Source organism: Mixophyes fleayi, chromosome 5 (genome assembly GCF_038048845.1).
Source record: "Mixophyes fleayi isolate aMixFle1 chromosome 5, aMixFle1.hap1, whole genome shotgun sequence".
Taxonomy (NCBI): domain Eukaryota; kingdom Metazoa; phylum Chordata; class Amphibia; order Anura; family Limnodynastidae; genus Mixophyes; species Mixophyes fleayi.
The window spans coordinates 137,592,277-137,610,364 of NC_134406.1; the positions used below are offsets into that span (position 1 = coordinate 137,592,277).

Below are 18,088 nucleotides of genomic sequence, written 5' to 3' on the forward strand. Positions count from 1 at the left end.
TAAGCTGCCCTGACTTATGGTGTCTGGGGTCCCGCTCAAGGGGAATAGAGAGCAATAGGGGAGATTTAGGGGCCAACAGAGGAGAGCTGGTAAAATCTGTGTCCTCACAGAATGGCGTCCAAACCACGCCCCCCAGTTGAGGTTTTTTTTTATTATATTGTGGGGACCACTCCACTACGCAGTCCAGATACTTTTTTGGTGGAATTCAGACCAGTTGAGGGTTTTTTTATTATATTGTGCGGACCACTCCACTACGCAGTCCAGATACTTTTTTGGTGGAATTCAGACCAGTTGAGGGTGATATATTTTGGCCCCGGTACCAAATTGGGTACCGGGACCACTCCACTATGCAGTCCAGAAAGCTACCTCGGTGAAACGTTTTGGACTAAAAACAATATTGTGAGGTGTAGAGGTGAGGTGTTCAGAATAGACTGGAAATTAGTGGAAATGATTGTTATTGAATTTTATTGAGGTTAATAATAGCGTAGGAGTAAAAATAAGCCCAAAAACTTGATTTTGGAACTTTTTTATGCTTTTTTCAAAATAAATCCGAATCCAAAACCTTAAATCCGAACCAAAACCTTTCGACAGGTGTTTTGCGAAACAAATCCGAACCCAAAACACAAAACACGAGACACCAAAAGTGGACGGTTCACATCCCTAGATATATATATATATATATATATATATATCTGTCATGCGTTTGCGAATATGTGTAACAGAATTCTTTGTGCTAGCCACACCCCCACATTAGGTTGGCCATACCCACTCGGCAAATGTCACTCCCACTTAGATGGGGTGCGCCGGTGCCCTGTCTCGCCCAGGGCACTAAAATGTCTAGTTACGGCACTGGGATCATTGGTCTGACTTCTGCTTTCATCTTCTTACTGTTTTGAATGTAGTTTTTCCTGAATTTTTCTTGACAAATGTTATAGCAGACAAAGTGACAGGGGGAACAAATTAGCTGTCTGATATGCTGTACCTGGACAGTCATAGTGTGAGCAAAGTTAATAAGTAATGACAATAGATAGGTTGTACCTTCTGGAGTGCCTGTCAGTATGGGGACTGAGGAGCAGTGGTGGGAAAACAAGGCAATACTTGATATAAGAAAATAATAATAAAAAAAAGTAGAGCTTAGAAACCTTTATCTGAACAGAGAGTAAGACATGTTATGTTAATAGTAAGGGTGTGCACTGGGCACTTTTAGGGTTTTGGGTTCTGATTTGTTTTGCCAAAACACCTGACGAAAGGTTTTGGTTCTGATTTAGGGTTTTGGGTTCTGATTTATTTTTAAAAAAGCATAAAAAGTGCTAAAATCTAGTTTTTTGTTTTTTCACTCCTACGCTATTATTAACCTCAATAACATTCAATAACAATCATTTCCACTAATTTCCAGTCTATTCTGAACACCTCACACCTCACAATATTGTTTTTAGTCCAAAACGTTGCACCGAGGTAGCTTTCTGGACTGCGTAGTGGAGTGGGCCGGTACCCAATTTGGTACCGGGTCCACAATACCTCCGCCTTCAAATGGTCTCAATTCCACTGCACAGCTGTCTGCTCCTACATCCTCTGCAGCATATACAGGGTGTAGTTCGAGCATGTCAATACCTCTTGTTTTAGACGATGACAGGTCATTTTGATTAATTTTGGATTTGGCAGCAACAGTCAATGTTTTTTAATATCTGATACGCCTCTATCTGGACTGCGTAGTGGAGTGGCTCCGGTACCCAATTTGGTACCGGGGCCACAATACCTCCTCCAACCATGGTGCAGACCATTCATCATTGAGATCCCATCAAGTATGTTAAAGACAGACAGGGTCGAAGTTTTATTTGTTGACTTTGGAAACAAAAAAACTGTCCCTGTTGCAAATCTTCGTGCAATGAAGAGTGACTTTTTCATTTAAAGGCTCAAGCTTTCAAGTGTAGTGTTTATAAGTTATATTATACTTTTGGTTTAATTTGTTTCATTTGTTTTAATTTTGTTTTACTTTGTGCTCATGGCAAACGACTGTTGAACGGTCACATAATGCCAAAAAAAGAGTTGCAAGATGGAATTGTCCTTGGGCCCTCCCACCCACCCTGATGTTGTTGAAATAGGACATGCGCACTTTAACAAACCAATCAATTTTGCGGGCCACCGCAAGCATCTCCTGCACACCCCTGTCACTCTTGAGGTAATGCTGCACCACCAAATTAACAGTGTGGGCAAAACATGGGACGTGCTGGAAATTGCCCATATGTAATGCCCGCACAATGTTACTGGCGTTGTCTGACACCACAAATCCCCTGGAGAGTCTAAGTGGGGTAAGCCACTCCGAGATTATTTCCCTCAGTTTTTCTAAGAGGTTGTCATCTTTGGTATTGCCTGCCTAGTGAAGTGGAATCTCGACGGGATTTGGTACCGGGGACACAATACCTCCATCAACCGTCTAAATCTCACTCCACTGATGGCGGACACCGGATGCACATCTAACACCAACATTGCTGTTATTGACGCAGTTATCCGCCTTGCCATAGGATGACTAGTGTCGTACTTGGTGCTCATGGCAAATGACTGTTGGATGGTCAATTGTTTGGTGAAAGACGTAGCAGTCTTGCGACTTCCCCTCTGGGAAGATGACCGACTACCAGCAGCAACAGCAGCAGTGGCAGTAGTAGGCGTACCGCTGCAGGATTCCTCGGATGAATCCCGTATTGAAGAGGACTCAGTCTGGCTGGTGACATGGCCTGCAGGAACAAATCTGATGGAGATCGTGGAAAAAGTTGACGGGGAGGGTGTTGGTGGTGTGTATCTAACAGGACCAAGGGATTTAGGTGTCCCTGGACTGATGACGGTCCTAGCCTCAGTTCCTGAACTAACCACTGAACTATGAAGGTTATTCAGATGACGTATAAGGGAGGATGTCCGTAGGTGGCCAAGATCCTTACCCCTGCTTATTTGAGCTTTACATAAGCTACATATGGCCATACATTTGTTGTCAGGATTTGGATAAAAATAACTGCAGACCGAAGAGGTGCATTTTTTGGTCTTCTGACCAGGCATGACGATGGGCTTTTTCATCCCATGGACAACAGCTGTTTCCCCCCCTGGTGCCTCATTTACAATAACCACATCAGCATCCTCATCATCAAGTTCCTCCACAGCGCCAGCTACATCAATAGCCTCCTCCCGGTGTACAACATTGACACCTTGATTATCCAAATCTGGATCTACACTGTGGGTGATCCTTCCAGCATATGCAGAGGGTGTGCTGCAAATAGTGGATGGAGTCACCTCTTCCCGTACATTGATGGGAAGGTCAGGCTTATCAACCACCAACACCCTTGGACTCGCCTTGGGGATTTGTGATGTCATCTGTTTAGAAGACAGAGTTGTTTGCTGTTTTGTTGTTGTTGCTGACAGCATAACTCTCTAATTTTTTTGAGAGTGGGGGGAGGAGGAGGGCTTAGATCCTTGGTTAAAGCTGAACCACTAGTCCTGAACACGGGCCAGGGCCTAAGCCGTTCCTTGCCACTCCGTGTTGTAAATGGCATATTGGCAAATTTTCGTTTCTCCTCAGATGCTTTTAATTTTCTTTTTTTGGAAATTTTAGTCAACTTTGGGTTTTTGGATTTTACATGCCCTGTACTAGGAGATTGAGCATCAGCCTTGGCAGACGACGTTGATGGTATTTCATCGTCTATGTCATGACTAGTGGCAGCAGCTTCAGCATTAGGAGGAAGTGGTTCTTGATCTTTCCCTACTTTATCCTCCAAATTTTGTTACTCCATTATATGCAGCACAAGAGAGCGTACCCCTAAACCACACACACTGGGCAAAGCCTTTACAAATTATCTGCGGCACAGGAGAGTACCACTGGACTGTAGTTATACAGCAGTACCTATTTTTAGTGACAACTGCAAGAGTGAACGTAGTGTGAATTTGAATTGAAATAGTACTACCTAATTTTTGTGACAGCTGGAAGAGTGAACGTAATGTGACTTTGAATTGAAATAGTACAACCTATTTTTTTCAACCTAATTTTTTTTTTTTGTATAATTTTTTAACTTTTTTTTTTTTTTTTTTTATATTTATTTTTTTTATAACTTTTTAATAATTTTTTTATAACTTTGGAATAATTTAGAAATAACAATGCCCTTAGCAGAACAGAGCACAGGACACAGCACCACTGGAATCAGCAGGACACAGCACTGCACAAAGCACCACTGGACTCGGCAGGACAGAGCACAGGACACAGCACCACTGGGCTCAGCAGGACAGAGCACAGGACACAGCACCACTGGACTGGACTGAGCAGAACACAGCACAGCACAGCACGAGAAATCACAGGACAGAGGACCACCTAACACACCCTCCCTCTTCCCTGATCAATGCCCGAGTGAAGATGGCGGCAGCAAGCTGGGAATTTAAAGGAATCGCGAGATCCGACAGCGGGATTATGAGTCAGAGCCTCGTTTTAAGTTTCGGAATCGGCGGGAATACCCGGACATCGCTCGGATCTGACTCGGAATCACACTGTTCGGGTGGGCTCGGATTCCAGACATCCGAGCCCGCTCATCCTTAGTTAATAGGAAGGCTAGTTGTATATTTAGGGATAGTTGAATATGTAGAACATTGTGATTTCGAGATTTGTTATGGGATAATGAAAATATGTACAATAAAACACATGAGAAAAATTATACATTGCATACATGGTGGTCAACGATTGTTTTTACTTGCATTTGGGATGGTATTGGTTGTCACTCCATTGCCCTAAATTGTGGGAAAGCATTTACTTATTTAGTATTTGGGACATAGAACTTGACGTACCCTATATAAAGCTAATATAAAGTTGAATTAGTTGGGGTTAGAAAAATGTTCTATGTTTTAATTAAATGCTATTTAAATGTACTGTGAGACTATAAATGAGTCTGGTTCTTGGATTTTTTCTTTTCTTAGATTACCCATTTGACCTATTCAGCGGTTTTGGTAGCTATTCTTCGATCTTCACAAATTTAGAATCGGTAGTGCATCAAAAGCAAAGAGGCAGGGCACAATCTGAAGAGAGAACTGGAACTGGCTGGAGACTAGAGGTATTTCAGACTCCAGGAGGTCAGCACAAGCAAGCATCTTCTGTGAGCCAACCAGAACATCGCATTCAGCAAACAAACCAAGCTAGAAAAGGTGATCAATAGAAGTGGTTTTACTGTAGAAGTTATGTAGAAAGAGTCTAATTGTAGATGGTTTTGCCATTTGTGTAATTTTAGGTGTGTTTTGCTAAAGCAAAAAAACACTTTTGAGCTTGCTTTTTCTCGTTTTTCTCCATCACCTTCTGTAGTAGTACTATGCTTTTTTTTTTTTCAAGTATAGGGCTGAATAACAAAAGTACTCCTATTAGTTTTATGGGGTTTTTTCTCTATTGTGTGCAATGCAATTTTTAAGTTTTTAAACAGAAGCATTAATTTGCGTCCTCAAGGTAGAATAACAAGCAAATGTTTGTTTATGGGGACATGGCTGTGAATAATGTAGTGGTAGTGGAATTGCAATGAGACACACAAACAGTGAAAGCACACAAAACAAACTGGCAGCATGATTGCCTATTCTGAAACCAGTTAGCGGACTCTCCAACATGACTTCTTCCACCAGGTACAAAAATTGCTCTGATCCCAAATTTTCCTACTTAACTTACTATTGCAGTTTTCTGTGCTTTCATTGATGAGAAGGATGTTTTTAGAACATCAGTTAATTCAGCACAAGTAACTGCAATATTTAATTAAGAGGGAACTAAAGAAGCAAAGAATTTTGTACCAAGTGGAAGGGGTCATGTTGAAGTGTTTGCAAATAGTAATTTGTCTATGCTCCTCTCAGCCAGTGTCACATTTAATATAATAATAAAATAGCGGGCAATTGCTTTATGAAGTCGTACCAATAATGTAGCTAGAGATATTGGGGCCAACTTAAGCAGTTTTTCTCATGATTGGGCTCTGGGGCCTGGTGAAATCTGATATATAATAATATTATTGTCAGTATATAATACATCCTCAAAAAGTCAAATTATATTGCAATCTTTTTCTCACTATATCTTCCATGCCCCGCAATACATCTTCCATATCCACTGCTCCCATGCCCACAGTATATAGCTCAACTCCTGCTGCTCTTATGACCATAGAACACGGGGCAGGTTTTTTTGTACATTGCAGTTTCAATGTCCCCAGTATATTTTCAGTTTTTAACGCCTACGTACAATACTACAACTGACTTGCCACTTGTACTGCCACTGAAAGTTATTGGACATGTAGGGTGCAGTCAGGAACTGTTAGTGACCTGCACTGTGATACATTACTAGCATTCTGACTGCTTCTCATTCAGTGAGCTCTAGTTGAAAGACTGCAGAAGTTAAGTAAATGTGAGGTATTTGGAATGCTGGTAACTGCTATCAATTCCTGACTGTTTGTGCCTAATCGGTGTAATCCTATTCAACCACATCACTAAGACAAAAGGCAAATTTTTGCATTAAAGATTAAATTTTCGGGACACACAGGAGTAGCATTGGAGTCGCCCGAGCTCCCATTTCATATTCTATATCAGTCACCAATATTGCTACTCCTCAGATAGTATCTCATAACCTCTAAGCCTAAGAACAAATTGCACATACCCAACACCATAAACATAAAATCCACAAATATAAGATTTATCTTGTTCTGAGATCCCTCTTATGTGATGCCTTTATTTTCCAGAGTGGTAGTTATTCTGCCTTCTGTTTCAGCATGGAGGTCTCTATTGTCTGCTAATCTGTGTTTTTCCTTATTTGCCCTATTGCTTGAGGAATGCACTCCCTTGCCACATGGTTGCAACATCGTTTCCCCATGCCTTGTGCCTACTGGCTCTTTGCCTCATCTCTGTCCCTTCTATTAAATAAATATTTAATGGCAAGTTCCTCTATACTTGTAGTGGCTACTAATATCAGTTTTTATTAAGTTCCTGCAGGAGCCAGTCCATTTTTTGTTCTGGGACTGCTTTTCAGCCCCCTCTCTTTTTAGGTATTGATTTTTTTCCAATACCTAAAAAGAGAGGACTCTTCCTGGAGGGATAGCAGCAGTGGCAGGACCATCCAGAAGGGGGAAGCCTCAGTGCACGAAACAATGCACAACATTCGGACAGTGCCACGCAGATTCAGGCATCACCAGCAACAATCAACACCAATTATTGGAGATGGGGATTGTAACGGGGGCCACCATTTTGGCCTCCACACGTGGCGCTGCATGCCATTAAGCGGGCCATCATTCTCCACCACAAAATTACACAGGGAGAGGTGCAAGCCCCCCACTTGAGAGCTAAAAACATTCTCTTTTGTCAGGCTTCCCTCTCCTTGGCATGTCCGCCAGGAACAACGCTGATCACTGGAACAGATGCAGAGGAAAGAGGAAGGGACAAGCTACGATGCAGATAAGCCTGGGCTAGCTCCTCTCCCTCTCTTACTTTAGTAGTTTATATCTGTGTTACAGAGGGTTTATTTCTTAGGGTTTTGTGTGCCAATTAAGCACCTAACTGATACACCAACTACCTCCTCACAGCTTTCTAGGGAGGCAGTCTTATTTGCACTTCCAGTTCTTGTCAAGCCTGGTTATTACTTACTATTATACCATCCCTGAGAGAGCGTATATGTAGTTATATACACCAATATCACAAAAGCTGGGTCTAAGACTCTGCGTCTAATGAAGCAGATGGTTTTCGCCAAGGACCCCCGTAAGGAGGTATGGACTTTGCGGTGCTAGACAAGACCTGTTGGGAAAACCTGAATGTCTTCTGAGTAGGCCGGAAGAATAGCTGAATAGTTAGCCGATGAAAGTAAATGAGTAAACAGGTAGTAACCACTGAGGAGCAGCGTAGTAGGATATGCGAATGAGATAGCATGCGGACAAGCAGTAATCACAGCGGGCAGTAGCGCTGGACACAAAGTGTCTACAGTCTGCGGGGAGACTGTTACCTTTGCAGGCCGTGGAGCTGGAAACAGAAATGATAAAGTCTGCAGACAGGTTAGTAATCACTGCAGACAGTGGAGCAGGATACAGTAACATGATATACTGTGGGCAGGCTATTGGAGCTAGATACAATGCTGGGATCATCTACAGACAAGCTATTACCACTGCGGCCGGGAGCAGGTAATCGCGGCACTCAACGCTGAAGAGGAGAATGGCGGGGAGCAAGTAAGACCGGTCCCGGCGAGGGTACAGCTGATTCGGCGTGTGAAAACCGATCAGCCACAACATTAGAACCACCTGCCTAATATTGTGTAGGTCCCCCTAAACAGCTCTGACCTGTCGGAGCATGGACTCCACAAAAACTCTGAAGGTATCCTGTGGTATCTGGCACTAAGACGTTAGTAAGCGATCCTTTAAGTCCTGTAAGTTGCAAGTTGAGGCCTCCACTCGGACTTGTTTGTCCGGCACATCCCACAGATGCTAGATCGGTTTGAGATCTGGGGAATTTGGAGGCAAGGTCAGTACCTTGAACTATTTGTCATGTTCCTCAAATCATTCCTGAACAAGTTTTACAGTGTGGCGCATTCTCCCACTGAGAAAGGCCACTGTCATATCGTTGCCATGAAGAGGTGTACTTAGGCTGCAACAGTGGTTAAGTAGGTGGCACATGTCAAAATGACATTCACATGAAAGCCAGGACCAAAGGTTTCCCAGCAGAACATAGCCCAGAGCATCACACTGCTTCAGCTGACTTGCCTTCTTCCGTTAGTGCATCCTGGTGCCATCTCTTCGGCAGGTAAATAATGTACACGCACCACATGATGTAAAAGAAAACATAATTGATCACAATAAGCTACCGTCTACCATTACTCCATGGTCCAGTTCTGGTGCTCACGTGCCCATTGTAGGTGCTTTCGTTGGTGGACAGGGTTTAGCATGTGTGAGCGGTCTGCAGCTACGTAGCAAGTTGTGATGTACTGACACCTTCCTATCATATGGGTTATAAAGGATCGCGCTCTCTAAAGGGTTACACAAGAGCTGCATCAGCTGAAGGTATCCCTCCCTCAGATAATAATACAGAAATACATAATAATAACCGGGCGCTCATTGACTATGAATCCCTATCTCTGAAGAAATGATGTTGCAGGATGGCAATGCGATATATTAAACAATTTAATATAGATGAAATACTCAGACAATGGAATTAACATATAATTTTAGCCTAAAAACATATCATAGGAATACCACTAAAAACAGTCAAATAAAAGCATGTGCATAATATGTGGTATAGGGAAGCAAATGAATTACCAATATAAACATTTTTAAATTAACACATAAGACAGTGCCTTCATATTTTGTAAGGCGATGAGTCCATAAATGACAATATCCTCCAGCCAATTAACTAAAAAGGAGTCTTCGTGTTGATTTATACAAAGATTCCCTTTGAAAAACCAAATGATTTTGCTTGGGGGTATAGTCTGCATATAGTGAACCCTCCGTGACAAATGTTCATCCAGGGTGTATAAGCATGAAAGTTAAACTTGAATAATCCGAGGTAAGTTATACTTGCAATTTATGCGCATCAATGTCTAGCCACACGGCAGAAGGGAGGCAAAAAAACTGCTATGTCCTGTATACTGTGACCACACGAGCGCAGCGTCTCAGTTGAGTCTCCGTGGTAAGTGTCGATGAATGATTGTGTAAATATGGGCGTGTCCCAACGCGTTTCGTCCTATACAGGACTTTCCATGGATACCCATGGGTTTTGTACCAGGAATGTGAATGGAGGCTCTGCACCTGTGCTCGACCGGGGAGACCCCGCCTGAACCGGGATAGCCTGCTTGGGCGCGGCCCATGGTTCAGGCCATGACGGAATTGACCCAACAACTTATTGCCAACAGAGCAGAGAAACTCTCGCCTCCACTTTCCTTCATTTCCCAACCTGAGAATCTCTTCCTTCCCAACCCACTTCCCAGGGTTTACCAGGAGCGATCTGGACACAAAAAATGGCCAAGACTGTTCAGGAAAATAATGGATCATTTGTTTCAGAAAGAAGGTGTGATCTCAGATAGATATTTCTGACCCAGAATTATCTTCAATGGTGGAGGAAGATACCTCTTCCTCACAATCTTTCGAGCCCTGGTCAGGGTGGTACATCAAGTCCTGAACATTCAGGATAGTGAGGAACCAGTGGCTCAGCCCACATCCCTCGTCAAGCCCCAGAAGAAGGTAATGATCACCTTTACTACAGTTGGCTTTAATGGAGTGGCCATTGAAGCTGCTATCCTAAAAGCTAAGGGGCTCTTGGACAGCATGGTGCAGACCATACTGAGGGCCTGGAAGCCAGTCTCCACCAGGAACTATTACAGAATCTGGAAGACTTCCTGGTGTGAGCAGAAACGGTTCCCCGCATTGGTGTTTTGACTGTTTTGTCTTTTATCCTTCTTACAGGGGGGGGTTGAATCAGGGCCCTAGATTCAGTACCTTTTAAAGGTCAACGTGTCAGCCTTGTCTGTGTTCTTTCAGACTTTCCTTCAGGTCGTGCTGCATGTACAGCCTCCCTACATCCATCCAGTGGTCCATTAGAACCTCAACCTTGCGTTCAGGGCTTTACAACTGTCACCTTTTCAGCCCTAAGAATCTTAAATAAAATATTTGTCTCTTAAGATGGATTTCTTCATGCCCATCTCCACAGCTCGCAGGGTCTCAGGATTGGGGGCCTTGTCTTGTAGATCTCCTTTCCTGGTGTTTTACAAGGATTGGGCTGTGTTCTGAATGAAGGCTTCATTCCAACCAAAGGTAGTTTCCAGGTGTCTTGCAGATTTATTTTCAAACAACAAAAGAAATACGCCGTTCGGATGATCTCTATGTTCTGTACAATGTTCTGTATAATGCACAGAAGAGATGATGGCCTGCCTCTAAACAAACTTGCTAGGTGGATTAAATCTGACTCTTCAGGCTTTCATCAGTGTGGTTCTTCCTGTTCCAAGGTGCATGACCACGCATTCTACCTGCTTGGTGGAGGCTTTCTGGGTGGCGCTGCTGAACAAGTGGTTGTCAGTGCACACTTTTACCAAATTTTACAGGCTTCACACTTTTGCTTCCACAGATCCTTATTGTGGACGCAAGGTTCTACATACTGTTGCAGAGCGTTATTTTCCTTGGGGGAGGCATTGGGACATACCCATTCTGACTCCATTGTCCCCCATAGGATGTTAGAGAAAATAGAATTTTTGCTACTTATATAAAATGCTTTTCACATTATCCATGGGGGCATTGGACACCCTACCTGTTTCATTCCTTGTTTTCCTGTTCTTAAAGTTTGGGTTCAGGTTCTGTAATATAATGTCTCCCTCCCCTCACCCCCTTTCCCCCTCTCCCAGCTCGTTTGAGGGGTTTGTTAATTAAATGGATATTAGACGCCACTAGAGGTGTAGAGGAGGAGGAACTTGACATGAAAGATTTATTTAAAGTGCCAGAGCTCTTCACACCACATCTATACCATAATCCTCATGGGGCTGATGTGTCGTTAAAAAACAAAACAAAACCTTTAACACAACATCATATTCAAACTCTCGGCCTGCAGCTAATAATAGCTAGTAAACCCAGTAAGAAAAATGTCATCCAGCAAGACAGAAAGGCTATTTTTCTTTTTAGTGTTTTGCCAGAGAAATAGAGTATTGATCTCGTTGGTTTACAAATAATGATATACAAAATCAATAACTGCTGCTTAAAAGTATAATATCCACTTAGAAAAGATTATATTTTGAAGTATCCACTACCACCTGACATGGTTCTTTGTCTCCTGGAGTATCTGGAGCCCATTCACAATTCTTAATGCAGCTCTCAAACATCTACCAGCTGACTGCTAATGGAAGTTGCTAATACTGTGATGAACTACACAGAGGTTCCAGACTCATTCACTTCATGTTAGACTGCATGCTGTTTATGGTGATGCAAACAATAAAAGTACGTGTGATTTCATGGACTATGTAGCATACTCATGGCTTAGGAAAAACACACCTAAAAAGCATTAAAAGTGTTCATGTAGAATGTTTTGAAAAAATATTGTGTACTGCAGGTGGAGCCCAAGAATCAACAATGCAAAATGATTCTTCCTGTGTTAAGAGAAGAAATAATCTACAAACACAGGCAAGAGGCCATGGAAACAAACAGCAATATTTTAGTGGTTTGGGAAGACTGTCGCATCGTCAAAAAAGTCCTCCTGGATATGGCAGTCAAAACATGTCTGCATGTTTTAGTTATAAATCAAAAGGTAACTAATGTAATATCTACATTTATAACCACACTTTTACTATGTTTTAATTATGCTACTATAATGAACTTTGGAAACTACAGTAGGTCATATAAATTTTATAAATTGCGTTATTAAGCTTGGGGAGTAAGAGGAAATGTCCAGCTTAAGATTTACTTACCGACGTAACATAGGAGCTAAATTCTGCTGTCCAGGTCCATAGTGTGATAAATGTAGCCACTGCTGACTCCCTCACTGGAACCAGGCTGTGTTATCAACAGTTTCTGGTTCTAGAGTGAAGTTAGGAGCTGATTCAAGTGGTTCCAGGCTTTTAGTGTAAACACAAAGGATCCTCAAGTGCACTGAATGTGCACAACATATCACCTTGGGTTTAGAATTATTTGCTTATATGGACCACACAGCCTACTTTTCAGTCTTTGAAGATGCCCTCACAAACTAGTAGCGCATTTAAGTTTGCAAGGAGGCTAAAAAATCTGAAGTAGCACACTCCCCTTATATCCCTTCAGTGCTAAGGATCAGTGGGACTCCTCAGCATTTATATCAAAAAAATGCTAAGGACCAGGGCCCTCTTAAGAACCTCTTTGGCCCCCGGGCACAGCAGTGCACCGGGGCCCCTATATATACAAAAATAAAAAAAATAATGATTATATATATGGGCCCTGCAGCCCAGGGGGGCCCGTCGGAGGCAGGAAAAAGAAAACCCTGAAAAAAAGAAGAAAATACTTACCGTGCTGTCAGCTGGCGATCCGGCTCCCTCCCTGGTCTCCTCCTCCGTCGCACTCCACAATGGATGTCGGGCGGGCGTGATGACGTCACACCCGACATGCACTGCCAGCACGATGGAGGAGGAGACCAGGGAGGAAGCCGGATCGCCAGCTGACAGCACGGTAAGTATTTTCTTGTTTTTTTCAGGGTTTTCTTTTTTTCCTGCCTCCGGAGGGTCCCCCTGGGCTGCAGGGCCCCCGGGCACCTGCCCAGCATGCCCAATGGGAAAGATGGCCCTGCTAAGGACTCCTTAGAATTGTAGACGTTTAAATGGTGGAAAATCTTGCCTAAAAAATTCAGTGGGAGCTGGAGAGGGTGTATATGTGTGTATATGTGTATGTATTTATATATATATATATATATATATATATATATATATATATATATATATATACACATACATACATACATACATACATACATACATACGCAACAATGCCTATTTGCCACACCTTACCCCTTCATAGGGACAGATGAGGTCCCAGGAAGTTTGCAGGGGAAGTTTGCCGACATGGTTAAATATTTTCTCCTAGGGTCGGGTAATTCAGATAATCAGGTAATTAGATTAAGGGGAGAAGCTTTATGTATTTAAACCTGTCCTTGTAGTTGTTAGATGTGACCAATGCCGGAAGAGCTGGCCAGTGTCCAGTTAGAAGACTAAGGGGATACATTTATCGAGTTGTGGGTTTGAAAAAGTGGAGATGTTACATATAGAAAATAATCAGATTTTAGTTATCACTTATTTTGTACATTTTACAAAATAACAGCTAAAATTTGATTGGTTGCTATACGCAACATCTCCACTTTTTCAAACCCGCATCTTGATAAATTTACCCCTAAGTGTCTAGTTGGCATTAGGGTCAGCTGGAGGTGTAAACAGCGTGGGACGTTTACTGGTGTCATCCTGATGAGACTGCATGCTGTTTATGGTGATGCAAACAATAAAAGTACGTGTGATTTCAAGCAAGAAGCTGTTGGTGTCTGATATCTGTGGGGTGTCGGTTAAACTAGGTGTCAGAAACGCTACAATATATATAAATTATATTAGCATTTCATAAATGTAAAGAAAATATTTGGACTATTTATTTAGTAATTTGTTTTTTCTTTTTTAGAGCTAGATCAGTTTAGTGTTTTCCAACCAAAAGAAACTGGATTTGGAATGAGAGCACAAAGTGCACAAAATCTTTGTGATTTATCCATGTATTCGAAAAGTGAAGATAAGTGTAAAAAACATGGTTTTAAAGAAAGAGGTGAAACCAACCCTGCCAGCAATAAGAAGAAAATTGACTCTCATGCTATTTACAAGCTTTCCACATTGGAGCCATCGGAAGTCATATTGAAACTCGCTGCCCCAAGAAGTGGTCTGAAGGAATTTCTTAACAAAAGGATGGTAGAGTTTGAAGTGGTAGAAGGTTTCCTTCAAATCTTAATTACAGCTATTGGATGCACATCAAGTCGTCAGAATCTAACATATCTTCTAAGTCAAATCCAAGGTTCTGCTTTCTTAAATCAAGTTCTCCATTTTCACATTTTAGACTTTTCAAAAGCTTCAACACAAGAAGACAGAAAATATTTATTTATTGACCAAACCATTATTTTAGTCACTGAACTGGCAAGTTTTTTCCCCTCTAGTTCCTTTATAGAAGTAAAAATAATTTATACCCTTCTCCAAAACGCCTTTAATGAACTGGAAATGAGAGGGAAATTTGTGACTGCAGAAATGCAAAAAAATTTGATGGCTCTCAATAACTTTCTCCAACATTTGCAAGAAAAAAAAATGGAAGGCACTTTGAGATCAGATAATTATATATACATTGTAGGAAACAAGGCGAATATAGAAGGTGACTTTAGGAGTCTGTCGGTTTATCCGACACATGAAGATATCTATTTGTCTCAAAACCCTTCTATGCGACCAAATATTATCGATGGATCTTATACTGATGCAGAATCTTACCTAGACACCCATTTCCGTCTACTGCGAGAAGATTTTATTCGTCCTCTAAGAGATGGGATTTGTGAACTTGTGACACTGAAAAGCAAGGATCTAATTAAAGCAAGATTTGATGATATCAGAATTTATTTTAATACACAGATCTTATTTCCAGTATGCACCAACGCTGGAATAGTCCATCAGGTCAAATTTAACACTGAAAACTTGAAACAGGTTCGCTGGGAGATCTCACGGCGTCTACTCTATGGATCCCTTGTCTGCCTTTCTAAAGACAACTTTAAGAATATGCTTTTTGCCACTGTGGCAGACAGAAATGTTTCTGATCTTCAGAACGGAGTTATAACCTTAAAGTTTACTGATGAAAGTCGACTGGAGTTAGCACAGTATACACTACTTGATGCTTTTATGATGATTGAAGCCACTGCATATTTTGAAGCATTTCGCCATGTTTTGGAAGGGTTGAAAGAAATGGTGGAGAGTGAAATTCCTTTCCAGAACTACATAGTTCATTGCAGCACAACGATGTCCCCACCTTTGTATCTCTCACAAAATCAGACGGGTTATGCCCTGGAAAAGCTAATAAAAACTGGAAGCTCTACCGAAAAACAATTCAGTAATAGGGGAGAGTCTCAAAACATGTTTATGAGCAGAAAATTTGAGGTACTTGATTTCAGTACCTGGCCAACTGAAGAGGAACTTCAGCTTGACCGATCTCAATTCAGAGCATTCCAAATGGCTCTAACAAGTGAGCTTTCTATTATACAAGGTCCCCCAGGCGCAGGTAAATACAAAATATTCTTGTTGAGTATATATTAATATTAATGCATATCCATGTGAATCGTATTCATTATTTATGTTACCTACATTTAAATCTATGGATCATGTTACACTTTTATCTACCTATTTTAAATATAACCTCTGTTTTTTGTATCAGTCTTTCAACTCCTTACCTTTAGCACAAAACCACAACCAAAATGATGAGTTCCAACTGATATGCAGTGGGGTTTACACCTGTGTTCGTGTGTACCCGTAAAACTATTTCCAGTCTCTGAATATAATCTTCATAATGTCATTAGAAATGGGATATTAAAAAATGGGATTCAATTGCATTTACCCTTTTAATCATTTATTACATTTTAAATGTGAAATTAAATACAAATCTGAAAGTATCCATGTAATAAAGTTTTTTTTTTCTTACAGGTAAAACATATGTTGGGCTGAAAATTGTGTATGCTCTCCTTGTTAACTCCGGGCTCTGGAAACAGGGGCAAAGTCCAATCTTGATTGTTTGCTACACAAACCATGCCCTTGATCAGTTTCTGGAAGGTAATTGTTTCATTTTAAGTTAGGTATCTTAATCTTTCTACTTCACAATGGTGTTTTTATTGCTTCTGTGGCAACGGTGTCATTCTGTTTGCCTCCGTTGTCACACTCATTACACTACTCCTGTCAGTTCACTAAACAAAGATATCTGCAATAGTTGAGTCTACTATTTATGCATTATTTACTGGTATATGTCCCTCTTTCATATTTTTATCATTTCTTAAGGGGTGCACTCCCAGAGCAATATACATATGTTTGTGAACAAAAGAAGAAAAGAAAGTACTTATATCTGAGACACTTACCTATATACCAGAATATAGACTCATTCTTATATTGTCTCATTGATATAATTAAAATAATGTTTTTCATTTCAAGTATTAAAATGTTTTAATGTATATGGTAATATTGTAATAATGTTGTGAAATAGGGAATGAAATAAATCAATAGGGAAAGTAATAGATTAAAATCTGGGGAACCCAAGAATTGTTATCCCCTTATTGATCCTCTGTGCTCTCCGTGTTGCAATGCCTCTTAGCTTATTTATATCAACTTTCCGGAAGAGTAGGCAAGTATGAAATTGATATAGCGCATTTTGTCTAAGGGTATCATTCCAAAAGTAATTATATGTTACACAAAAACATGTCTACACCACTTCTCTTGGAAAACTAATGAAATCTTTGGAATTCAGTATCATCTCTACGCTGATTATAAGTTATCTATCCTCTCCTGATCTCTCACCATTTGTGTTGGCCCACGTTACTGACTGTATTTCTGCCATTTCATCTTGGATGTCCTCTAGCTAACTGAAACAAAATCTTTCAAAAACAGAGTTAACAGTATTCCTACCCACCAACAGAAGTTACCTACCTGCCATTTCCATTTCTGTTAACGACATGACAATAAATCCCACGGCACAAGCTCATTGACCAGGTGTGATCCTTGACTCTGAACTATCCCTTGTTCCCCATATCGACTCTATATCTAAATCATGTTACTTACATCTAAAAAACATTTCCAGAATATACACATATCTCACACAAGACACTGCAAAACTGCATGCACTCCTTATCTCCTGCATTGACTTTTGCAATTCCCTCCTTACTGGTCTTCCCTGAATCAGACTCTCTCAAACATTCTTAAAATGAAGATAAGCATTACAACACGAGGAAATGCACTGAAACTGGAAAGAAGTAGGTTCAGAGTAAATTTGAGGAAAAAATACGCAACAGAAAGAGTAGTGAATTAATTAAATAGCCTCCCATCAGAGGTGGTAGAGGCTAATAGAGTACAGGAACTTAAACATGCTTGGGATAGCCATAAGGATGTCCTTAAACAGAAATAAGGATTAAATACGGTTGGCAGTTACCACAGGTTAAAAAATGGGCAGGCTAGATGGGCCAAGTGGTTCTTGTCTGCCGTCAAATTTTATGTTTCTAATCTATTTTGCACACAGCAGCTAGATTGATTTCCTTGCAAATCATTCTTTCTCTGCTGAACCACTTTGTCAGTCTATACATTGGTTGCCTGTTTTTCACAAAATCCAATATAAAATACTTCTAGTAACATACAAGGCCATCAACAGAACTACAACACCATACTCTCACTTGTCTCAAAATATCACCCACATTCATTGCCTGCTCCCATTCTACTTTGTGGCATACCCTTCCCTTCAAACCTTCAATCATTCTTTGAAAACTCACCTCTTCAGGCAAACCTATCAAATTCCTTAACCACCTGCTTAACCTCCCTAGGTTACCTTATTACCACCCTTTACATAGTTCACAAAAGACATCAACCCTTTGACCA

General features: G+C 41.1%; 1 protein-coding gene across 4 annotated transcripts in view; it reads left to right on the forward strand.

Moving 5' to 3' along the window:
• LOC142158666 (NFX1-type zinc finger-containing protein 1-like) overlaps positions 1 to 18,088 on the forward strand; it is a 162,457-nt gene that overhangs the window by 82,298 nt on the left and 62,071 nt on the right. For all 4 annotated transcript variants that reach the window (XM_075212852.1, XM_075212854.1, XM_075212855.1 and 1 more), the window contains 4 exons: positions 4,945 to 5,169; positions 12,049 to 12,243; positions 14,121 to 15,740; positions 16,160 to 16,285. In XM_075212852.1, the coding sequence (XP_075068953.1) occupies positions 4,945 to 5,169; positions 12,049 to 12,243; positions 14,121 to 15,740; positions 16,160 to 16,285 (2,166 nt within the window). The remainder of the gene's footprint in view (positions 1 to 4,944; positions 5,170 to 12,048; positions 12,244 to 14,120; positions 15,741 to 16,159; positions 16,286 to 18,088) is intronic.